Source organism: Staurois parvus, unplaced genomic scaffold, assembly GCF_062004578.1.
Source record: "Staurois parvus isolate SC_StPar_1 unplaced genomic scaffold, SC_StPar_1.0 ptg000019l, whole genome shotgun sequence".
In the NCBI taxonomy this organism is placed as follows: domain Eukaryota; kingdom Metazoa; phylum Chordata; class Amphibia; order Anura; family Ranidae; genus Staurois; species Staurois parvus.
The window spans coordinates 13,837,604-13,864,018 of NW_028317815.1; the positions used below are offsets into that span (position 1 = coordinate 13,837,604).

The following is a 26,415-nucleotide window of genomic DNA, read 5'->3' on the forward strand; positions in this document are numbered from 1 at the left end:
CCCATTTAACCGACACTCTCCTAAGATTTCCCCCACATGCATAGCGGCTCTTCCTCCCTTCCTGTCCATCCCAGGTGCTTGTATTTGACCACGTGGTATGGCCAAGAGAAGAGGACTGGTGGGGAACAGTATGCTAGAAGAGGATTCTATCACAGCAGCGTCCCTGCACTGCTCTGCAAATGAAAGAAATCACTCCACTACTATAATGTGTTCTGCTGCAGCCACATGAATGTGCCCTGCTGCCCCCATAGAGAGCTAATTAAATTCCCTGAGATAACACAAAGTATGCACAGGGCACAGGAGAGCTCTGGGCTGCCCTTCATGTGTTATGCCCTGCTGTCCCCCCTTCCCCCATGTAATATGCCCTACTGCTTCCCCTACTGTGCCTTCCTGATCCTCTGTGCTCTGCCCTGCTGACCTTCTGTGCTCTGTAACCCTGCTGCCCCCCTGTACACTGCTTATCGCAATTCGACCCAGAATTGAGAATCTGTGCAGAAAAAGCAAGCACAAGTTTCACATTAAATAGGTACATTTTAATATTTATTCTGTTTAATGCTATTTAATTTTAACTTTAATGCTAGCAAAATAATTGTTGTTATGTCAATAGCTCGCTAATAACAGCAATGTTCCATGAGCTATAAATCTGAACAGCCAGAGTGATACTTAAGGGAATCTTAAGGAAAAGGGATCATTTTATACAAGTTAGTAAAGTTGGTTTATACCTGTTTTCAATTAGGAAACCAGACAACTGCATACAAGAACTACAAATGAAACGAAGAAGTAATCTGCTCACAAAGCAACATATTCTTTATTGCATTTATGGTAGATGGTTTAGGTTGTAAAAAAAAAGTAAATTATGGAAATGCACAGAAAATGATCCTTGTGTTTTTAAAGTTTACACCATGAATTATGTAGTGTCATTAACTGAACTAATTTAGGGCTATAAAATTATCTTATGTTCTCTGGTGTTTTACAGACACATTTCAAAAGATACAGAATGCATAGTCAGAATCGTTTGACTGTTCCATTAGTTATACGTTATATAAATGTATATTTAACATTAATATAGCCTGATTTATACGTTTATGGATTCCTGTAGGTTTTACCTAGAATAAATAAATATGCAGAAATCATGACAGATTGTGTCGTTTTTAGAGGACCAGCCTCCCTGGTACAAAACAAATTTATGTAGCAGTGAAACACACATTGATCCATACAGAGTTTCATACAGGGAAATGAAGAAGCGTATGATAGCCTAAGCACCAGTAAGAAGGATTACCCTCTATTGAGGTAATCCTTTTTAAATTCTGTTTCTGTGATTTTCCCAGGAGTGAACACACAGTGACTCAGCTTTAGACTCAGGTCACATACTGACCTAGCCTTATACTGGCTTCCTTCATTCAAATTCAAGCTCCATTGAAGGAACTTCAATGATTTTACCTCTCAGTTATAAAAGAAGTCTAATTGTATGCAACAATGTTAAGAAGAAATGATAAAATGTCTTTTATTTTCACTGCCATATAAATGTAACTACATGTATAACAGAATAAACATTAGGCTACTTATTATTTCTATATTAAACTTCAATCAATGTGACAGTATATTCATAGTCACCTAATCTCTACAAATAAATTCATCTAATTGCTACAACTTTAAGGATTTTTACTGTGAAATTAGCCATACCTGGAATACTTTTATTAAAGCTGATCTTCAGGTTACCTGTCACTTTAAATAGTGAAATGTATGTAGCTTCAGCTACATACAGTACACAGTGCTGGGTTCCGGTTGTGAGACAGAGACTTCCCATCTCACGTCAAACAGTTGGACTGAGCGGTGCTCAACTATTCTTTGATTGAATATAAAGCTTCCTCTGATTGGCTAAGGCAGAGAGGCGGGTTGATGCTGTCATGATCTCTGAATTGGCCAATCAGAGGAAGCTTTGTATGCATTCATAGAATACAAAGCTGCCTATGAATGTCTGACTGCCACTCAGCCTGAGTCTGTTCTGATCCGGGTTTGAGATAGGAAGTGGGGAGTCTCTGTCTCACAGCCAGAACCCAGCACTGTGTACTGTATGCAGCTAAGTTCATACAGCACTTAGAACTAATTCAGCACTTGGAGAGAGAAACAGTTTGTTTGGACCAGCTTGGTCCAAATGAACTATTTAAAGTGACAGGAAACCTGGAGATCAGCTTTAAAGTAGAACTATAGGCAAACCTTTTTTTCATTTTGGATAGAGTTAGGGAGGGTAATAAGCCCTGTCATATTTTTTGCCTTCTGTGTCCCATTGCAAAGATTTCCCTTCATTTGCTGTCCCACAGTCAAGTGAGAGAAAATCCCTGCATCCTAAGGGAATTCCTTAGGGACCCCCAGGTCACCAGAACTAGTGTCTCCATTACTTTTCTGTGGACAACCCAAAATTTGGGCTTTTCTTTTACTTTTAATGATAATGGTAGACAGGAAAAATAGAAGGGGTGAATCCTCTTCATGGGGACACAGGCAGCAATATAAACCTGACAGATGGTCTAATCCATCTCTACTCTATCCAAAACGTAAAAAAAGGTTTTGCCTTTACTCATACTTTACTGGGTCTTGGGAACATACCTTAAGCATTTATATCCACACAGGTCTTAGAGTCACCTTAATCCAATTAAAATGGAATGTGTCAAGTATTTCCAGAATGACCACATGTCAGTAGAAAAGGCTTAACAACTCTGTCTCCGGGTCTTGGTTGTCCAGTCCAGCACCTCCTTCCAACATGGCCCCACTTTAGAGGAGGACTCTTACATCGCTTAGCAGAGATCCAAGCTTTACCATCCTGCCAGCAAACAAGGGAAGATGTATGATGATCATAAATACATCTGATTGCTATTATAAGGTGACCCCTCTTCTCAGTGATGCAAATACTTATGTGCCAATAAAGAGGGACTCAACTCATTGTTATAAAAAATAGGGGATAGAGTATCTACAATAGCTAAAAATGGTAAAAGATTGATTGGACCTTCAGGGAATCCATCAGGGAATCTGTAACATGCCTGTACAGACTCCCTAAGATACAGTTGGAAGGTGTCCCTCAAAGACTGATTTTGTGCTTTCTCTCACCATTTAAAATGCTTATTAGAAAGAGCATGCGATTATGGAACTTAAACAGGGTGTTTCCACAACTTTCACATCTCTTATCTTCTTCCTAGACAATCACCATCTGCCTTGACACATTGCATGGTGATTGGATTAAGGTGACTGTGCTATCTGTATGGATATAAATGCTGAGGTATGTTCCTGACTCTCATCAGAACTGAAGAAGTTACTTGAATAAGCTATGAAACATATTCAACATTACAGAACAAGTCCAATTAATGCAACTAACAACTACTAGCTATATTTGACATGCTTGCAAAAGCGTAAGAATTACATATAACAAAAGATACATTGACCTACTAAATACCTTTGGGGAATGTAAAACATATTTTGTGGAGGTGGCTTGTAAAGGACTCCTTCATAAACTGGCCATAGACCTCCTAAAATTCGGAACAATGAGCTTTTGCCACAACCATTGGGACCAGTAATGAGAAGATGCATGCCTTCCTTTACCTACACATGAAAGAAGAAAGGTAAACAGCTACAGTGTTAAACCAGTTATCAACCATAGAACTACGTATATCAAACACTGGTGATATATCACATATCTGCATATTTGAATTATGCCTCATATGTAAACAACAGTACTTTAAAACAATAGATAAACCACACAGGCATGTAATATGCTGAAGAAAAAGGGGATGCTCTAAACTGAAGAGACAGAGGGAGATGGCACAGATTTAGTGCAGCCTCTCAATAGAAATCACACTTTTTAAGACATTTTCTACTACTAAACATTTTGTTTATAAATTAAGGCTGCATTTACACTCACCGTCCTCTTTATTAGGTACACCCATTCTATTGCTTGGTAACACAAATTGCTAATCAGCCAATCACATGGCAGCAACTCAATGCATTTAGGCATCTAGACATGGTGAAGACAACTTGCTAAAGTTCAAACCGAGCATCAGAATGGGAAAGAAAGGGGATTTAAGTGACTTTGAACGTGGCATGGTTGTTAGTGCTAGACAGGCTAGTCTGAGAATTTCAAAAACTGATGTTCTACTAGGATTTCCAAGCACAACCATCTCTAGTCCAAGCGGATGTGCAGCCGACAAATCTGCAGCAACTACGTGATGCTATCATGTCAATAAGGACCAAAATCTCTGAACAACACCTTGTTGAATCTATGGCACAAAGAATTAAGGCAGTTCTGAAGGCAAAAGGGGGTCCAACCCAGTACTAGCAAGGTGTACCTAACAAAGTGGTCGATGAGTGTATAATTCTGCTTCCACTGGGATAAAGTGGTGGTAAGGATTCCAAATAATCCCCAAAAGGTACAAAATGTAAATTTCCATCACTTTTTTTTCTAATTAGTTCTGGTCTATTGTTCCTAAAAAAAATATCCCACTCACCAGCCTGGCGTGCATCATCACAGGTGGGGCTGCCTGAACCAGGACTGGCCACAGACATCAGGAGTAGAGATGGCAGTGCGGGACAAGCCATGTGTCAGCAGCGCAGTAGATCACAGCAGGTCAATGCTGGATCCACAGGGCAGGTCAGTATTGAGCACAACCCTGGATAACAGGTAAGGCGGGGGGAGTTCCTCTTTATATACAAGCAGCTAGCAGCATTAAATTGCACCTGTTGCTTTGCTCTGCAAAGGCAAAGCACAAGTTTATTTTAAACACTTTAACGTGTAGGCGTTGGGGGATTGCTAAGGAGTCAGGACATAGGCCTAAAACAATTTAATATTTTATTAAATTCAAAAAGGCTTGTGTGCATCAAAACAAAATCCATATCAAAGAAAGTGTACTCAAAATGTTCCTTGCCAAGCTTATATAGTCCCACAACATAAAAGAAATGTGTTTACATCAGCCAGGAAACTTAAAGATAACAGAGTCCAAAACACAAAGGCACCACAGAACCCAGCCAGCAGTGGAGCTTTAAAATTTGTGTCCAAAATTACACAAGTACAGCCATCAGTACTCCCCACACTGTCCCTCCTTCCTACTACCCTCTGACCTACTAGCCCTTTCATTCATTCATGCCACACAAAAAAAAAAAGAGGATACATACCTACCATCCAGAAAGTATCTCTTTTGGCCAATACGTACCCCCTCCCACAGTCTCAACCTGCAGGAAGTAGAAGCGCCAGTGGAGCCAAAACGTTCGACCTGGGAAATAGCATCAGCATTCTGATGGAGTTTGCTCTATGCTTCAGCCCAAAGCAGATTTTTTTTTGTGCCAGAAACCATAGGGTTATCCTGGCATTTGTTATCTTATTTACATCCATATTAGAGGAGCATGGTCGGAGACAAACTGAAATTTCATCCCTAAGAGGTAATATCAGAGGGATTCTGGAGCTCAATTAATGGCCAAACACTCCTGTTTGACCAAGGCTCCTCTCCATGGTTGTCCCGTGACAGAACAGCTCACAGTTCCATATTGGAGATGTCCGTCTGAATGGCAAATTCTTTGTAGAAATCAGAAGCAACCAGGACAGGACATTAGCACAGTACACAGAGAGATATATTGTAAAACACTCTTTTGATTGAGTTATTCACTCTCACTATCTTCCTTTACCAGGTCAACTGATCCCCAGAGTCTCCACTGATCAAGGATGAAAACTATGCAAAGGCCTAAGCACCTCTTATATGGCAAATAGTAGTGCTGGCAATAGGCAGTCCCAGTCATTTTCATCATTTTGCACCACCCACTTATGCATGGTTTTTAGGGTTTTGTTGAAGTATTTCACTCGGCCATTCACCCGCAGATGGTAAAAAGATGTGCATAACTGGTCAATTAAACAAAAATTGCACACACCTCCCGCAACTCATGCATGTCCTGGTCGGTATGAATTTCTTTGGAAAAATGTGTTCAGGTAAACACATGGAACAGTTCTCTGTCACTCGTTTTGGATGAGATATTCTGCAGAGGTATAGCTGGTAGATAGTGGTAATGGACACAGACACCAGTTGGTGGGCCCATGTCTCTCCATAGATACAGACTACTTGTAGCATCTTGGTCATGGATCCCACCTCACAGAACAAAAAATCCTGTACCAAGGTTACCATGTTCCCTGAGTCCAGGAGAGACAGGACTAGAATATGGTTTATAGTTACAGCACATTCAAAGGACCCCCACCAGAAATTGGGTGTGCAGTATAGACTTCTTGTGCAAACAGAGAAAGCCTGCGTAAAACTCCACATTACATGGCTTACTCTTGCCAGGTGCAAGGGTGACTGCCTGGGACCTATCTACTCTATGGTAAAGCACTATGGAGTGGAGACAAACCCATCTGTAACAATTCCTGGGGTTACATTAATTTTGTTCCCACCTGTGGCATAATAATTGCGTTATCTGCCAATAAAACCCAGGTAAACCTCCCTCTCTCAAATCTCATAGGTATCTTCCAGTCTCAGTGTCAATACAAACAATAAAACAATTAGATGAGATGTAAGTAAATAAAATAAAAAAATAAAACTTTACAGTAAAAGAAAATGAGAACAAAACTGTATTATAAAAAAGCAATGCAATATTTAAGGTAATATACAAATGACTAATTACCACATATAATTAGAATCAGCTAAATGCAAATTGTATGCAAATACCTTGTAATTATCTCTAATCAATTCTGGTTACTCTGTAATTATGTTCAGAAGACACACACTGTTTTGGAAGCAGAATGTTGCAGACTTTTGCTATAAATCAGCATGTCTTTATGCCCCAAAAATGCAATATGCTGTACCCTATAGATATAATTTAAATTAATTAACTTAATGACTTATGTTGCCCTTTATTACCCCTATTTATTCAGTAATTATTTTTGTAGTGGAAAAATAAATGCTTTGTTGATTGCATTCACAAAGATTACAGAAACTGCTTTAAAGCGGACTGATTTTGGAAAGTTTCCTGCTCTTTGTCCATCCCCCACTCTAAATAGCTGCCTTTTTTTTTTTTGGTTTGTTTACTCTCTTTATTTTGCCTTCAATGCTTTCAACCCACCCCCCCCAATCTCCCTGCTCACCTATGTAAAAGACAATGCCACTGATGCCTCCTGAGATGTGTGATGTGCATATCCCAGGAAGCAAAAGGAGCACAGCATGTCATTCCATTCATTAAGGCCTCGTTCACACCATACGAGCATGAAAAACTTATGGAAACTGCTGCGCAGATTTAACTTGCAGGGACATCAGTTTACATCAGTTTTCATGTACCTTTCAGTTAGTTTTATACATGTTCAAATTCCTGCACAGAAATAATCTGCATGTGATACTAGTGTTGTGGTGTGAACAGGGCACATAGAGAACAATTAATTTTGTTGTGCTGTTGCAGAACACGTGCAGAAAAACTGACATCTCTGCACCATGGTGTGAACAAACCCTAAAAGAAGAGGGGGGGGGGGGGCGGATCTAGCACATCATCAGGAGACTTTCCCTAAACCCGGGGAAGCAAGCAGTCTCCCAATGACACCACAAGGGAATATGGCGGTGCAGGACCTGAGTAGTGGCTGCAGAGAAGAGGATCTGAGCAGGCAAATGCTGGATCCTCTGGGTATCTGAACTGTGAAGAGCCATGCATAAGGTAAGCAGGGAAAATATTAAGTGGGGGGGTGAAGTTCCTCTTTAATATTCCTGCCTTTTGAGACATATTTCTTATACTTTTTTTATAGAAAAATGTTTTATTATGAAATATGGCACATTGAGAGTATTAAGGACATTTATAAATGATTACATAGCAAAAATACAATCAACAACAGTTGTAAATTAAGGGGGTTCAACTTTTATTGCAAGGGTAAATTACCACCAGTCTGTACACAAGAGTCATAGTGCACCCACCACTGAACTCAGCTTTTCTTTCATGTGAATGCTCTGCTAGCATGAAAGTCTTAGCATGAGTTAGCTTATGGAGAACCAATTGAAATTAGTCAGTGGCCCTAAACCTTCTCTTCTGGGGTCCCCCACTGGTGCTATCTGCTCCTCGTCTTCAGTGTCTGCCCCCACAGTAGGCACTTGCTATAGAAGCAGATGTGAGGGCTTGCTCCCAAGCTGGGCTGTGCGTGTCTATAGACAGACATAGCACGACTCGACTCCAACGCTCCCTCCTCACTAGATTTGTTTGAAAGCAGCAGCCAGTAAAGAGAGAGAGTGAGAGCAGCTCCCTGGCACAGTGCTGGATTGAGATCAGGCTCAGGTAAGTATTGGGGAGGGGGGCTTGGGGTAACTAATCTTGGAAGGTTGTTTTACCTTAATGCAGAGAATGCATTAATGTGAAAAAAACATTATCCTTTACAATCACTTTAAACATGCTGTTCCTCCTGCTGTACAACATAGTGATTTTGTTTATCTTATCTTAGTGCGTATCTATTGAAGTGTTCATACCCATAATGAATTATTGAGCATCATACATTCTCTCCATAGTTTATCCTGTACTTGGTTTTACATTATCCATCATGCTGCAAAGTTGCTGCCTCACTATGGGACACACCAATATCCTGAAGTGGAATTATAGCAAGCAAAAGTAAAAATGCTAGCTTGCTTTAGAGCCAAAAAATAGGGGGAAAAATAAAAGGTTAGGCAAGCTTGTAACTGATAAAGTATAGTTTGTAGCTACAAACTTTGTAAAAATCCTGGATGTAAACAGATATGTATGGCCGTATAGCAAAATCATTACCAGACCCTCTGGTCATTAAAGGGTATAAAGGCTATTCTCTAACAAAGACATATTTTGATTGACTATAAGTGCCCGGAGTACTCTGATGTATTGTTGGGTTTCTGTACAAAATCATAATAATTTTGTATAGAAACCAGAATTATACATACAGTATATTAACACTAACTTGTTCTAGAAAGAATGTTTTATCAAGCTGGATAAATATACCGTATTTTCCGGCGTATAAGACGACCCCCCTACTTTTCCTGTTAAAATCTAGTGTTTGGGCTATACTCGCCGTATAAGACTACCCCTCTTCCAATGCACACCAGTGGGAAGAATCGTGCCCCATCATTAGTATCAGTGGGAGGAATAGTGCCCATTCATTGGTGTCAGTGGGAGGAATAGCACCCCATCATTGGTGTCAGTGGGAGGAATAGCACCCCATCATTGGTGTCTGTGGGAGGAATAGTGTCCCATCATTGGGGTCAGTGGGAGGAATAGCACCCCATCATTGGTGTCAGTTGGAGGAATAGCACCCCATCATTGGTGTCAGTGGGAAGAATAGTGTCCCATCATTGGTGTCAGTGGGAGGAATAGCACCCCATCATTGGTGTCAGTTGGAGGAATAGTGTCCCATCATTGGTGTCAGTGGGAGGAATAGCACCCCATCATTGGTGTCAGTGGGAGGAATAGCACCCCATCATTGGTGTCAGTTGGAGGAATAGTGTCCCATCATTGGTGTCAGTGGGAGGAATAGCACCCCATCATTGGTGTCAGTGGGAGGAATAGCACCCCATCATTGGTGTCAGTGGGGGGAATAGTGTCCCATGATTGGTGTCAGTGGGGGGTGGAATAGTGCCCCATCGTTGGTGTCAGTGGGGGGGGAATAGTGTCCCATCGTTGGTGTCAGTGGGGGGGGGGGGAAGTGCCCCATCGTCGGTGTCAGTGGGAGGAATAATGCCCCATCATTGGTATCAGTGACACCAATGATGGGGCACTATTCCTCCCACTGACACTTGCTGACCCCTGTTCAGTATGGTGCTGCTGCAGCAAACATATATGGTTGCAGCAGCACCTGTGCACTGCACACTTACCTTCACTTGATTTTCGCGGGGCCGCTCGGCTCCGCCTCCTCCCCGGTGATTGGCCGCCTGTGTGCCTTTCCCGAGCTACAGTTCTCGCGGCCAATCACTGGTGAGGAGGCGGAGCCGAGCAGCCGCACGAACATCCAGTGGCCGAACTGAAGGAAGGAGCAGCTGTGCTTCCTGGACCGGATCGTCGTGGGACCGGAGCCAGGTAAGAAACAGAAGCCCCTGCCTACCCCTGTACTTAGTTTCACTTCCGTTGGAAGGGGGGGGCGGCGGCGGAGGCACCGCCCCCCTAAAAAGTGTCAGCATGCCGTATACCGGCGTATAAGACGACCCCCGACTTTTGAGAAGATTTTCAAGGGTCAAAAAGTCATCTTATACGCCGGAAAATACGGTAATCATCTGAGCGACATAGAGGGCTTAGAGGTAGGTTTCTGGATTTGTACTTGTTCTGCATTAACCTTGGGGTTGTTGTCCTGTAATGCAATGGTGAGAAGAGGACAATGCCAAAAAACTAGTCATCTTGGGTAGCATATCCCCACCACTTTAAAAGACTAAAAGTCTACAAAATTGGATGAATGGGCAGCAACCATATGTAAATTTTATAAAATTCCTTTGATTACATTTAAACAGATACCACATTTGGGCACATTCTATTGTTTTACTTGCTATACCGTCTTCTACTTCTATAATCACAACCTTATACAAATTTAAAATATGCATTTCATAAAAGTTAACACACTTTACTTACTTCTATGTTTAACTTAGACACCACAACATCTGCATTTGGTGTAATGATAGGAACATTTTCACAAATTATCCCATGTTCAACGTCAATTACTTTGCCTGTGGAAAATGGAACCAAGGAACAACACTTATCATCTTCATTCATATTCTAATTAGCATTAATGATTGAATGCCATAGACTAGTCTTTATCAAACCTTTTACTATGAAGAAACCCTTGAAAAAAGTTTTAGATCTCAGGGAATACACAGCCCTGGTATGTATAAGCGATACTTTGTTAAGTTAACATTATATTTGTCCTGTTTCCTGAATAGCTCTGAATAGTAAAGTTATTAATCTTTTAAAATTAAATTTTAAATGTCACTTAGGCGGGGGTTGTTACAGCTAAATGGCTGTCAAAGATTCTGGCCTAGCCTAATTAGGCACTCTCTTTCTGCCAAGCTCCACCATTCATAGAAACCATACTACAGCTTCCATGAATGGAACACAATCTATGAATGGGGAGGCAGACAGGGAATGATTTACTAAAGGAGCATAAAATGTTCACTTTGGGAACGTTTACTTAGTTTAGCTTGGTAAAAAGGGTGAAAGGATTTTCAATTTGTGCAATCATCATGTGTAAGGAAAATAATAAAGGGATTTTTGTTTTCACATGACTGAAATTAAAAATGGTTCATCCTACTTTCTAATCTAAACGTACCATCACATTTCAAAGAAAACATTTTATAATTAGAAACATGCCAGAAAAAAAGGTGGTCCAGCTAGTCTACCCCCCCCCCCCCCTTCCTTTTTATTAACCTGTTTGTATGAGTATAGATCTGGGTTTCTCTCAAGCATGTTTACATTTAATAAACTGATTGGGGTTGATTTACTAAAGTCAGCCATTAATGGGTCAAAATTCAGCCGGTTCAGCAGAGATTCCATCCTCCTCCACTGAAGACACTTAATGTATTACTTTTACTGCCTGTAACATGATCTGTGAGTGTGGGTAGTACTCACGTGACTCATTCCACTCTCCCCCATTCACATACCATGTTACAGGCAGTGAAAGTAATCAACAAACTTCAGCTTTAATATATTTAAAGGTCTCTCTCTGTTTGCAGTCTCTCCTGATATATTTTATCTTTCACACCTTTCACTATTTTGTTGCATGTTTCTAGACTCGTTCTACCTTATCAATGTTTTTGTAGGTGAGGTCTCCAGAGCTGGACACAGTATTCTAAATATGGTCTAATTAATGATCTATATAGGGGAATCAGAACCTCCATCCTCCTGCTGGTGACCCCTCTACTGATGCACTTTAGAATTCTATTTGCTTTTTTCACCTGCCAGGCCACACTGCTCATTTTTCCATCATCTGAAATAATGACCACCAATCTTTTTTGCCTCTGTAATTCTGGTCAACACTGTACCCCCATAATTGAACTTTCTCAAAGGATTCTTTTTTTCCTTAAATTGTTACTAAACCCACAATAGTAAAATCAGCCTGTATATGCAGTAATCCTCTATTTTGTGTAAAAAGGATGTTTGATCCTGTCTTCTCTGATCCTCCCCTTCTTCCACATTCCCCATTTCATCTCCTGATAGAACACAGCCTCGGGGACTCTCTGCACATGTTCAGTTTAGTGTGTATTGTTAGAGAGTTTTTTCTTTTTCTTGGGAGGGTGCATCTTGTTCAACGTAGCAAACACCTCTTGGAATATCAACTCTATTGCACTACCTTGTGTCATCAGCAAAAAGACATACTGTATTTTGACCACCAAACCTTCAGTTTTATCACTTACAAACAGATTGCATAAAACAGGACTCAATACAGAGCCCAGTAGTACACTACTAGTGACTTCTCCCTGTTCCAAATGAACCCCATTTACAACGCACTATGATTTCTATCCTTTAGCCAACTGTGCATCCCCCATGTCTTCCAAGGGTTAAATCCTAGCTCACGACATTTTTTTTAACCGTATCAAATACTTTACCTAAATCAAGATATGCACCACTGTGTAGCCTGCCTAGCACCACACAGCTGGCTACTGACCACCTCATGCATGCACATCACAGATGCCATTCATTTCAGTAAAAGGTTCATCAACATCTGTCATCAAATTATTATAATCAGATGTGTGTATACATGATAGGTGCACTGACTGGAAGATTTTTACCTGAGCCCTGTGGTATCCTATTAGATAAATGCTCACCATGGCCAGTGGGGACTATCCATGACAAATTGCGATTCAACATAGTATTACTAGGAGACTGTGAGTTATAACTATGTACATCTGCAAAAATCTTGGTATTCCTTCTTGCCAACCCACTTGCTTTGTCTGCATATGTTCAATGACCTGGTGTGTCAAAAATACACTTAGGAGCATATTTACAGTATAAAGCAGTTAATCTGACATTGCCAAATATTCACTGCAGGTGAATGTCTTTTAAATGACAGTGAGTGACTAATACCAGAGAATGTTTGGTGAAAGTCAAATTTACTGCTTTATAAATACACCCCTTATTTTTTATTGTTTATTGCGCATTGCATTTTTACCACCCATGCGATTAAACATTTATTTTGCATAAACAAGGCATTCTTTTAAGACTTTAAAATAAATTTGGATATAGCTGCAGATTTTTTTTCCTGACCTTTCACCAGATCAGCAGTTGCTTGGTTCCTGATCTTTAACCAGATCTCATTACAAAATCTAAGTCTGCTTTCAAATTTAGTTAATTCAGCATTGTGAATAGCAAAACAAAGAACAGGCTTTAAGGATATTTTGTCAACTCTGCTCCCTAAACCTTTGTACAGAGAACAAAATGGAATATTTGAATATTTTAGTGTGATGTAATTTCAAAAGTCACATTTGAGGAAACAGCTTAAAGTACACAATGGAAATAATATGGTTTAGAAAGTTATTTCTTCTAGTTTAATAAAAAAAAAAAAAAAATAGTACTTTAGAAATAAAAATTACCTTTAATTTCAAGGGGCCCTTCTATGTGCAATCCTGCTTTTTCTTGATTTTTTAGTTGCATCTGTGTTTCTTGAATCACTGATTTCTTGTATATTCCTTTTTTTACTTCATTAAAAACAGAAAACATGTTGTAAACCCTTGCTGTGTATCCTGCTAACTCCGTAACCTATGAAACAAATAAATAAAGAATGATAATACAATAAGAAATAAAGAAAACAGCAAACAAAAATAGCTAGGGGGGTAATGAGAGAAATTGAATTATTAGGGCTGATTAAAGTTAACCAAGTTAAAAAAAAACAAAAAAAACAAACAAATTTAAAAGAAAACCTTTTTTCATGTGTGAAGATGCTTGAACTGATGTTTTTTTACAGATTGAAGAGCAAGCATTTGATCATCACAAAATCCCTCTACAAATGACACTGTATTGATTGATTAAAATTGTAGACTGTTCACTTAAAGTGGTTCTAAAGTTTCAAGGTTTTTTTACCTTTATGCATTCTATGCATTAAAGTAAAAAACCTTCTGTGTGCAGCAGTCCCCCCCAGCCCCCCCTAATACTTACCAAAGCCCCCTCTCAATCCAACGATGTGCATTGGAGTCTCGGCTATCCTGGGACTCCCTCTTCTCATTAGCTGAGACAAAAGCGAGAGCCACTGGCTCCCACTGCTGTCAATCACAGCCAGTGAGCCAATGAAGAGAGGGGGGGCGAGCCGCGACTCTGTGTGTGAATGGACACATGGAGCAGTGGGTGCACTCATAGCAAGCTGCTTGCTGTGGGGGTACTCGACAGGAGGGAGGGGCCAGGAGCGCCGGCAGGGGACCTGAGAAGGAGGATCGGGGCTGTTCTGTGCAAAACCACTGCACACAGCAGGTAAGTATAGACATGTTTGTTATTTTTTTATTTATTAAAAAAATAAACCTTTGGAATCACTTTAAAAAAGTAAATTTATAGTAAAGGCTTGTGGAGCTGTTCTTCAAGTATCTACCAATACTGTAATTTAACCCAGCATGCCTGCAAAAAATGTACTTAATTGCAAGCCTTTCTAATATGATTAGCATATGGAACCCAAGCTATTTCTATGTGCTTATATTTCTGTAAGCTATTTCTGAAGCTACAATGCTTTCATCAAAGATTTAATTGGAACTTATGGTAAAACTATAGGTAAAAAAAAAAAATGGACCCCAATTTCAATCTGTTTAGAATCCGTGAAAAAAAAAAAAAAAGGTTTTAGGGAAAGACCCCTAAAGAAAGGAGGTACCATATGAGATCCAAGTAATATGACTAAAATAAACAATCTTTATTGAAAACCATGAATAAGAATAGAAGAAAGAAATATAAATCAAAAGTATAAATCTCCGCCCTTCACCAGTTAAAAATTTGACAATGTTGTCAATAAACTAAAAACTAGGAGTTCAGACACTTCATAAGGCTGATGTCTACCACCAAGAATCCCTATGTTCTGTAAACTTTCACCCCAGCTCAGAAATAGAGCATGTCTACAGCAACTGAATAATTCAAAATAAGGGAAGTATCAGAACACAGGGTTTGAGGTGGCTGCTCTCATGGCAACAACCAGCCATAATATGTAGGTCTGTCAAATCAAGACTGTGAGGTAGTTAAACCAGTGGAGGAAGCTCCCCCAACAAACATATCAATCACCATATATATATGGCTGTCATGCAATAGAGGACAATAAACAAGGGCAGCAGGAAAAAGCAAAGAGCTAAGCAGGCAGGCAATAGTTAGTATTTGCTAAGTACAGAGTCCATTGCAGCAGATTGGAGCTGTCATCAGTTTAGCTATCATGCAAAGGGCTAAACAACCATTGGACCATAACGGTCATCCATGTGGGTTCCTTAAGCTAGGTGTAGTCCAGCCTGGCTATGGACAACTCTCGGCATTATAGCGATCATAATTGTGAATAAATATCCATAGTGGTAAATCAAACATGGATAGCCCAGAGGGATCCCCTTCTCCATGGGATAGCCACCATCAGGAGTCTCTAAAAAGGGGGATCAATATGGGCCAATTCCTCCGTATTAAGAATTCAGAAAGGAATTCAACCAGATGTATAAAAGGCACCAGGAAAGTGGCTACTCCCATTGGGTATTGAAATCAGCTAGGAACCCCGCACTCAGTAGGGAGCGGAATACCCTCTTTCACCTGCAGCAAGATCTCTCCAGTGGGAATGATATTCAAAGTCCCACAAGGTTTATTACCAAATATGGTTCACAATGAGTAGAGGTGAAATCTATCCTCACTAAACATTGGCATATTTTGACCTCCAATCCTCAAATTGCACAGACAGATAGTGGGCCCCAAATCCCTGATGGTGGAAAAGAGCGCGAATAAAGGACATCCTTGTGCATTTCGAGTTTACAAAAGAATACCCCATGGGCTGGCTGCCTTAAACTACAGGAATGTTCCCTTGTGGACACTGCTCGGTTTGTCTGTTGATAAAGTAAAGATGTTCACCAGTGCAGACTGTTCGAGGTCCTTTTATATTAGAAGCTTTATTAATTGCTCCACTGACTGGGTGCTGTACATGATTGACGTAAGAAATTTTATGTGGGCAAAACCAAGCGACTGCTTCGTGTCCACACCGCTGAACACCTGAGAGTCATCAGGAGTAAAGTTAGGCAAAAAGAGGGAGAAAAAGTCAATCCACTGGCGCTCCACTTCAAGGAGATACATGGGGGGTCTCACCTCAAGTTTTAGGGTTAAAGGGATATTTGCCCTGAATTTGCCTCCACGTAGAGGAGATTTTGATACAAATCCTTCTCCAGCATGAAAAGAGGTGGATATACAGAGTGGGTACCCTAACCCCAACTGGACTAAACACAGAGCTTAACTTGGGGGTGTTTCTTGATAATTAACCTGGACTTCATCTACTATATGTATGTAGGACATCTATCCATTATACATTATCCCCATATTTATCTTAACAGGGCGTCCCTCTGTTGACTTAGTTGTGAAGTAACAACATGGGGTAAAGTTCCCTAGTCTTACACCAACATACTTGCCCCTGATTATAATATATTGGTTGGGATCTGTTTTTTATCTGTATTTTATTTAATATTAATGTGCCTGATTTGGTAGGTTTACACATGCTTCCCATGGCTTCTGACAACCTGTTTAGCTGCATCAATGAAAGGCCAGCAATCACTCTCCAGTAAAACTCCCCTCCATTGCATTGCTTTACTTTGCAAGATTTCTAACAGCGAAGCATGCAGAGTAGTATGTGTAACGAGGCCAGTCTGAATAGGACTTTTTCTTGCAAATTGTATCAGCATAAGAATATGCACAACTTTGAGTCCTATTGGTGCATGTGCAAACATTCATGAATCATGTGTGAATGGATGCACTAAGTTGAGTGAGGTTTTTTCTCATATGAAAAAGTTTGCACTTTGGTTTTAATAACTTAAAGCTGAATGAACTTCACCCAAAAGGAAAAGTTCCGTTCTCCCCCCCGCCCCCGCCATATTTGAAACATTTTATTTGTGGGGGGGGGGGTTCCTAGTTTTGACAATTCTCCTCCTCTCCCTGCCCACAAGTTTCTGTGACATGTCACAGGTCCAAAAAGACTGCGGGACCGTTCACAAAGTGTAGTGCAGCTTGAGCAGCCGGCTGTGAATCTGCAAGGAGTCAAAGCCGGCTTCCCACAGTTAACATGCTGGTGCCGGGGACCAGAAGACCAGTGAAGAAACTGGCCCGGGTGAGCACAGCACTGGATCTTTGGACAGGTGGGTGTCTGTTTATTAAAAGTCAGCCGCTACAGTTTTTGTAGCAGCTGCCTTTTAATGTTTAAAGAAATGACTGAAGAACAGCTTTACTGTAAGATGATGAGACATACAGTACATTTCTTTTAAATTCTTTTATTTTCTGTGTATATTTTTTTTATGCAATTACATAGGAAAATACTAAAGAATCCCAAATAACAGGTTCAGTTTAAAAATACATATATCAGGTATATTTGCATTTATAGTTAATATTATTTGTGGTACCTCTTTATATGAACTCATAATTCTTTCAATTGCATCCGCTCCTGAAGCCAGCAGGTTTCTAGCTGTGGTGAAGGCTTCAGTACGTTCACTCACCATTGCATGTTTCTGGCCATCTTCTAAATCTAAAGAATAAACAGATTAGAGAACAATTATTTTTTTCTATAGTATATACTCTTTCAGATATAATTACAGTGAACTTAACCTGCATGTTTATGAAAACATGTAAAATTTCATATTTACAAGGAAATATCTGTGTGGCTATAGATGGGAACATATACTAATCTTTTGATTGTATAAATTACAAAATATGAACCACTGGGCCATCACAGGCTTATGAGGATTAATAAGCCACACTACCTTGTCAGGGTGATCAGCGTTTCCTCTCTAGTATTGCTAAAATGCTCAGTTGCCTTACATCTTTACACACAAACATGTATCCATTGCCAATTGTAGCTGTTATAAGTGAAAGATCTCTGGCATTTAGCTTCCCATGATTTATTGCCAAACAAAACAAAATGTAATTTTTATCCCTTAATTGCCAACATTAGGACTAGTTGGATAAGATCATCAGAAATGTTCTAAAGGGGCTAGACAGCTAACATTTATCTTGTCAGTATTCAGCAGAAAGACAAAATTTCAGAACTGAATCTCTATAGATTCACCTCCTTTTTTTTTAACAATTTCTACCAAAATTTCAACATGTCTTTCTCATGAACTGGGTGAAGACTGCCCTTGATTAAAAAAAAAATCCCTAATTTACAAAACATATACTGTACAAGATTCTTTATATGGAAGATGTTTCATCTACCTTACATAATTCAGAGAAGTTTATGACAACGTAGAGACCCTGACAGTACTTTACATCCACGTACCAATACTTACGAGTTACAGTTGCAAGAAAAAGTATGTGAACCCCCTGGGATTATGTGGAGTTTTGCATGAATTGAGCATAAAATATGCTCTGAACGTCATCTAAGTCACAACAATGGAAGAACATAGTCTGCTGAACATAATACTACACAAACATTAGATGTTGCCATAGTTTAATTGCACATAACATGTAAACATTCACAGTGCAGGGAGGAAAAAGTATGTGAGGCCCTAGCTTAATGACTTCTCCCCGAGCTAATTGGAGCCAGGAGTGAGCCAACCTTGACTCCAATTAGTGTGATGATATTGGATGTGTTGCTGACAGCTGTCCTGCTCTTAAAAAACACACACCTGTTTTGGGTTTACTGGTTTCAAGAAGCACTGTCTGATGTGAACCATGCCTCGCAGAAAAGAGCTCTCAGAAGACCTACGATCAAGAATTGTTGACTTGCATGAAGCTGCAAAGGGTTACAAAAGTATCTCCAAAAGCCTTGATGTTCATGTGTCCACGGTAAGACAGACTGTCTACAAATGGAGAAAGTTTAGCACTGTTGCTACTCTCCCTAGGCGTGGTCGTCCTGTAAAAATGACTGCAAGAGCACAGCGCAGGATGCTGCATGAGGTAAAGAAGAATCCCAGAGTGTCAGCTAAAGACCTACAGAAATCTCTGGCACATGCTAACATTTTTGTTGACACATCTACAATAAGGAAAACATTAAACAAGAATGGAGTACATGGGAGGACACCACGGAGGAAGCCATTGCTGTCCAAAAAGAATATTGCAGCACGTTTGAAGTTTGCAAAAGAGCACCTGGATGTTCCACAGCACTACTAGCAAAATATACTGTGGACAGATGAAACCAAGATTGAGTTGTTTGGGAAGAACACACAACACTATGTGTGGAGAAAAAAAGGCACAGCACACCAACATCAAAACCTCATCCCCACTGTAAAGCATGGCGGAGGGAGCATCATGGTTTGGGGCTGCTATGCTGCCTCAGGGCCTGGACAGATTGTTGTCATTAATGGGAAAATGAATTCCAGAGTTTATCAAGACATTTTGCAGGAAAACGTACGACCATCTGTCCGCCAACTGAAGCTCCGCAGAGGATGAGTGATGCAACAGGACAATGATCCAAAGCATACAAGTAATTCAACAAAACAATGGCTGCAACAGCACAGAATACGCCTTCTGGAGTGACAGAGTCCTGACCTCAATCCGATTGAAATGCTGTGGCATGACCTTAGGAGAGCGATTCACACCAGACATCCCAAGAATATTGCTACACTGAAACAGTTTTGTGAAGAGGAGTGGTCCAAAATTACTCCAGATTGTTGTGCAGGTCTGATCTGCAACTACAGGAAACGTTTGGTTGAGGTTATTGCTGCCAAAGGAGGGTCAACCAGTTATTAAGTCCAAAGGTTCACATACTTTTTCCTCCCTGCACTGTGAATGTTTACATGTTATGTGCAATTAAACCATGGCAACATCTAATGTTTGTGTAGTATTATGTTCAGCAGACTGTGTTCTTCTATTGTTGTGACTTAGATGACGTTCAGAGCACATTTTATGCCCAATTCATGCAAAACTCCACGTAATCCCAAGGGGTTCACATACTTTTTCTTGCAACTGTATGTCTCAAAATTCCAGTGCTTTACCATAATAAATTTGAATACCAATGTCCACTACTGCATACTCTTACTACTTGACCTCTCTGTGGCTTTTGAAACTGTTGGCCATCCCCTCCTCCTCAAAAAACTCCACTCTCTAGGCCTCCGAGACTCTGTTCTCTCCTTGTTCTTGTCAGGGACCCAGAGCTGGCCGCGATCATGCACGAGTCTGCGCATGCACGGTGTGCCCGGCCGCACTAGCATGTGAGCATTGGGACCGGGGCACCCGCGATTGCAGCGGCACTCGCGCATGTGCACTCGCGGATGCGAGCCTGGCACCAATCAGGGCGCAGGGCGCCCTATTTAAAACAGGTCAGGGCTGTGTTTAGTTGCCGTATGGTCTTACCTGTATCCTGAGTTCCTGCATTGTAGATTGTCTTGTTGCCGACCCTGCCTGACCCTGATTTGCTGTCTGTCTCCTGTTCTGATCCCTGGCTTGTCTGACCATTCTCCTGCTTAACCCTGCACGTTCTGATTTCCTGTTACCGAACTCGGCTTGTGACCTGTTTATCCCTCTGCCTGCTGATTTTGTAACACGCCGCCACCACCGTTACCGACCCGGCCAGCCTGACGCTGCTCTTGTTACCTCCTCACATCAGGCTCTCACCTGCTACACATCTCCAGCGGTGCTTCTACCGCAGCTGGGTGAATCCAGGGGCCGCAACCTGGTCTCGGGAGATCGGGAGACCCCTCCTATACACACCACAGTGGTGGGGCATCATCAGGAGCTTCTCCGTTTGGACGCCATTGCGTCCCCCCTATTTCCAGTTATTCTGGGGCTCCCCTGGCTACGAGCTCACGACCCCCAAATTGACTGGAAGACCAGGTCAGTCCAGTTCCCCTCACTATACTGTCAGGAACATTGCTTATCTAGGTTGTCACTAGATACGCCAACCCTATTAGCTGTGAGCCCTGATGCCGAGTTAGCCCAAATTGTGCCTGCGACCTATCATCAATTCCTTGATGTGTTTAGTCCACGGGGGGCAGAGATTCTTCCCCCGCATCAGGCATATGATTGTCCCATTGATCTGCTCCCAGGTTCTGAAATCCTTTTCGGACGCATTTTCCCACTGTCAGAATGTGAGCTAGGGGCCCTGAAGGAATACATTGATGAGAGCCTCCGGAAGGGATTTATCCGCCCTTCTAAATCACCGGCCGGGGCAGGGATCTTTTTAGTCAAAAAAAAGGACCGATCACTGAGACCTTGTGTCGACTACAGCCCAAGTGTTCATTAAAGAAATTGTGAGGCTTCACGGAGTGCCAAAAGAGATTGTCTCGGACCGGGGAGTGCAATTTACATCCAGATTCTGGAAAGCGCTATGTGAGGGGTTGGAGATCAAGTTATCTTTTTCGTCTGCATATCACCCACAGACTAACGGGCAGACAGAGCGAACTAATCAGACGCTCGAGCAATATCTGAGATGTTATACATCATTCCTACAGGATGACTGGCTGACACTTCTACCAATGGCAGAATTCGCATATAATAATGCGAATCATTCCGCCACCAACCAATCCCCATTCTTCGCCAACTATGGGTTCCACCCTACCTTCTTGCCTGACCTGGTTATAGAGAACTCAGTCCCTGCAGCCCAGGACACCTTAGAATTCTATACTACCAATAACAAGTTATTACAGGAAACAATGGCTAAGGCCCAAGAAGATAGTAAAACGTTCTGTGAGAGGAGAAAGGGAGAATTGATCATACACCCTGGGGATCGGGTTTGGTTGTCAACAGCCAACCTAAAACTGACATGTCCATCTAGGAAATTGGCACCCAAATTTGTGGGACCCTTCCAAGTAGAACGCAAGGTTAATGAAGCCACCACCGTTACCGACCCAGCCAGCCCGACGCTGCTCTTGTTGACTCCTCACATCAGGCTCTCACCTGCTACACACCTCCAGCGGTGCTTCTACCACGGCTGGGTGAACCCAGGGGCCGCGACCTGGTCTAGGCCTGCTCCAAGTCCATCCCCACCATCAGGGGCCCTGGTGAACAAGCAGGTGGGCTTAGATTCCGCGCCCTTGGGGATTCCGGTCTGTGGAGCGCTAGAGGCTACCACTGGTAGGAACCTAACAGATCTCCTCCTACCTATTGCAGTGCTCTTTCAGCGTTACCTATAACTCTGTCTCCTCCTCTCCACTTCTTTTTTCTGTAGGGGTCCCTCAAGGTTCTGTCCTTGGACCCCTTCTCTTCTCCATCTACACCTCCTCCCTTGGTCACTTGATAAACTCCCATGGCTTTAAGTACCATCTCTATGCTGATGACACACAAATCTATCTTTCTACACCTCACTTCACCCCTTCAGTCTCCTCTCGCATTACTAACCTACTAAGTGACATATGGCATGGATGTCACTCCACTTTCTCAAGCTAAATCTTTCTAAAACGGAGCTCAAACTATTCCCTCCAGCCCGTGCCCCCTTACCTGACTTCTTTATCAAGATCACTAATACAACCATCAGTCCATCCCCTCATGCCAGGGTACTAGGTGTAATCCTTATCTCCCATCTGTCCTTTCAGCCCCAAATCCAATCACTGTTCAAATCTTGTAGACTTCACCCTCGCAACATTTCCAAGATATGCCCGTTTTTAACCTGTGAAACCACGAATCAACTTATTCACTCCCTTGTTATCTCTCGCCTTGACTATTGTAACTCCCTCCTCATTGGCCTGCCTAATTGCAGGCTATCCCCTCTTCAGTCTATCATGAATGCTGCTGGCAGACTCATCCACCTTACCAACCGTTCCATATGTGCCATCCCTCTCTGCCAATCCCTCCACTGGCTTCCCATTGCGCAACGGATAAAATTCAAAACATTAACAATAACATATAAAGCCATTTATAACTATGCCCCAAATTACATCACCAATCTTGTCTCCAAATATTACCCAAACCGTCCTCTCCGATCCTCCCACTACCTCCTGCTCTCTAGCTCCCTTGTCTCCTTCTCCCATGCATGCCTCCAGGACTTCTCCAGAGCCTCCCCATCCTCTGGAACTCTCTACCTCAATCTATCTGACTATTGACTATTCTGCCCACTTTTAGGCAATCTCTGAAAACCTATCTCTTCAGGGAAGCCTATCCTGCCTTCAGCTAATAACTGACTCTTCTATTTCTCTTATCAGTTTATCCCCCACAGTTATTACCTTTTGTACAACCAGCCCCTCCCTCTTAGATTGTAAGCTCCAAGGAGCAGGACCCTCCTAACCCTCTTGTATTGAACTGTATCGTTGCTGTATTGTCTCCCTTTATATTGTAAAGCACTGCGCAAACTGTTGGTGCTATATAAATCCTGTATAATAATAATATGGTTAATAGAAAAAGTAGCTCATATACTTTATGTCTGAGCTGTTTCTGCTTTTGCTTCATGCTCTTTGCTCACGGTCTTCCTACTTTCCACTATCCTTTTCTTTTCTCTTTCTTTGTCTTACTTTCTTGTGTTTTTCTATTTTGTAGTCTACATGCCCTTCCACCAACCCTTCCTAAGTCTTTTAGACTGACCACTACCTTCACCTTCCTTTTTTGGAAAAACTGGCTTCCTGGTTGTTTTAAATCACAAGACTATGAGGGTAGATGATTAAAGAAGCAACGACACGGTTAACTTGAAGGACCCGTCAGACTGTTATGTCTGGGTTTTTTTTTACTATATATACTATAGATACATAGGTATTTGTATTATGTGCGGTGACAATGATAGAAAAAAATGTACCCCAAAACTGATAACATGGTCCATATTGTACTAAATTCTGAACATATAAGAGTGTAGAAATTACCTCCATCTGCAAAACCTGTTGCAGTGATGATGGGCACAGCAACCATAACCAAGCCGCTTCCACTCCACACATATTTCATCAAGAACTGCTCAATCATGACATACCACAAACGTTTAGACAAAATAAGATTCATTTGATCTGCTAGTGCCATATAACTTTTTTGAAGTTTTGCCATTTCTACCTAAAAATGAAAAAAAAAAAAACCTTAGTGATAGTATTAAATAAAAGAAGGAACAAATTCATAATAGCAGTTATTGATACAAATGAACAAACAGTTTGACATTTAAGTATGTTACAGTGACTTGTAACAGGCACATGGAGGTTATCATTGATGACATCCTTTTAAAAACGCTAGTTTCCACCCTCCCTTTTCCCTCTCCTTTTCCTCTTTTCTCTTGCAGGAGGCATTTATCTGTCTAATTATGTGTATTGCTAATTCGGCCCCTTTGAGGTCACCCTGACTCTCTCATTTTGTCAGGGGTGATCCCCTGGGGACCCACCATCCATACCTCGTTACCCCCCAGGGTAAGGTGTGAGTGTGTGTTTGTGTATATACATATATATATATATATATATATATATATATATATATATATATACACACATACATATACATACACACACACACACTATATTGCCACCCCTCCAAATCATTGTACTCAATCACCTTCATTGCCACAGGTGTATAAAATCAAGCACCTAGGCATGCAGACTGCTTCTACAAACATTTGTGAAAGAATGGGTCGCTCTCAGGAGCTCAGTGAATTCAAGAGTGGTACCGTGATAGGTTGCCACCTGTGCAATAAGTCCATCTGTGAAATTTCCTTGCTATTAAATATTCTACGGTCAACTGTTAGTGGTATTATAACAGAGTGAAAGCAAATGGGAACAACAGCATCTCATCCACGAATTGGTAGGCTACGTAAAATGACAGAGCGGGGGCAGAGCATGCTGAAGCGCACAGTGCGCATAAGTTGCCTACTGTCTGCAGAGGCAATAGCTAAAGACCTCCAAACTTCATGTGACCTTCATATTAGCACAACAGTGTGTAGAGAGTTTCATGGAATGGGTTTCCATGGCCGAGCAGCTGCATCCAAGCCTTACATCACCAAGTGTAATGCAAAGAGTCGGATGCAGTGGTGTAAAGCATGCTGCCACTGGACTCTAGAGCAATGGAGACGTATTCTATGGAGTGACGAATCACACTTCTCTGTCTAGCAATCCAATGGACGTGTCTGGGTTTGACGGTTGCCAGGAGAACTGAACTTGCCTTACTGCATTGTGCTAAGCATAAAGTAAGGTGGAGGGGGTATTATGGTGTGAGGTTGTTTTTCAGGGGTTGGGCATGGCCCCTTGGCTCCAGTAAAGAGAACTCTTAAGGAGTCAGCATACCAAGACATTTTGGACAATTTCATGCTCCTAACTTTGTGGGAACAGTTTGGGGATGGCCCATTCCTGTTCCAACATGACTGCACACCAGTGCACAAAGGAAGGTCCATAAAGACATGGATGAGTGAGTTTGGGGTGGAGGAACTTGACTGACCTGCACAGAGTCCTGACCTCAACCTGATAGAACACCTTTGGGATGAATAAAAGCAGAGACTGCGAGCCAGGTCTTCTCATCAGACATCAGTGCCTGACATCACAAATGCGTTTCTGGAAGAATGGTCAAACATTCCCATAGACACTCCTAAACCTCGTGGGCAGCCTTCCCAGAAGAGTTGAAGCTGTTATAGCTGCAAAGGGGGAGCCAACTCAATATTGAACCCTACGGACAAAGACTGGGATGCCATTAAAGTTCATTTGCATGTAAAGGCTGGCAAACCATTACTTTTGGCAATATAGTATATATATATATATATATATATATATATATATACATATATTATAGATCTTTGTGATCTATAGACATTATAGCTTTTATAATGGTATAATGTTGTCATCTTTACAGATGTACAAATGCCATTGCTTTTGATCTCCATGTACTATTGTATTTTTCAATATTAAACTCAATAAAATGTATTTTAAAAAATGCTAGTTTCCTGGCTATGCCTGACTTTTAAATAATGTACCTGGAACAAGCATGCTTTAAATGATGATCAGAAAAGTGTTCCAATTCCTTATCTCTATACCTGTTCCAGGTCAACAGATCAGACAGCCAAAAGCATCAGCAGAACAGTCAGAGAGCTAGCAGTCTTAAAAAGAGCATGTCCTTTTAACTCTAAACACAGTACAGCATTGTATTTTTTAACTGATGTGTCTAATGCCCTGGTGCCCAGCCTGAAGCCCAAGGCTACCATGCAGTCATTTGATGCTTCTCATGCCACCATTGGACCCCAGCAGTCTGTAGTAGAAGTGTGAGCATTGGGGTGATACAGCTTTTGTGACCTCGCATAGTATGTCCCTGTTACGGTCTTCTTTATCATGTCTCCAGTCTCCAACAAAACCTGTAGTATATCCAGTCTCTGACTATCATTTTTGTTAGTATATCTGCAGTCTCCAACAGTCTTCTCTTACATATACATATACTGACCATCATTTGTGGCCCTTTGATGATATTAGG

At 41.4% G+C, this 26,415-nt stretch overlaps 1 protein-coding gene across 1 annotated transcript in view; it reads right to left on the bottom strand.

The window, feature by feature from the left end:
• Nucleotides 1-26,415, bottom strand: part of ABCD2 (ATP binding cassette subfamily D member 2) — a 50,352-nt gene that overhangs the window by 16,255 nt on the left and 7,682 nt on the right. The window contains exons 2-6 of the mRNA XM_089685002.1: nucleotides 23,853-24,033; nucleotides 17,535-17,656; nucleotides 13,530-13,695; nucleotides 10,576-10,670; nucleotides 3,446-3,591 (exon numbers count right to left, since the gene is read on the bottom strand). Of these exons, the coding sequence (XP_089541128.1) occupies nucleotides 3,446-3,591; nucleotides 10,576-10,670; nucleotides 13,530-13,695; nucleotides 17,535-17,656; nucleotides 23,853-24,033 (710 nt within the window). The remainder of the gene's footprint in view (nucleotides 1-3,445; nucleotides 3,592-10,575; nucleotides 10,671-13,529; nucleotides 13,696-17,534; nucleotides 17,657-23,852; nucleotides 24,034-26,415) is intronic.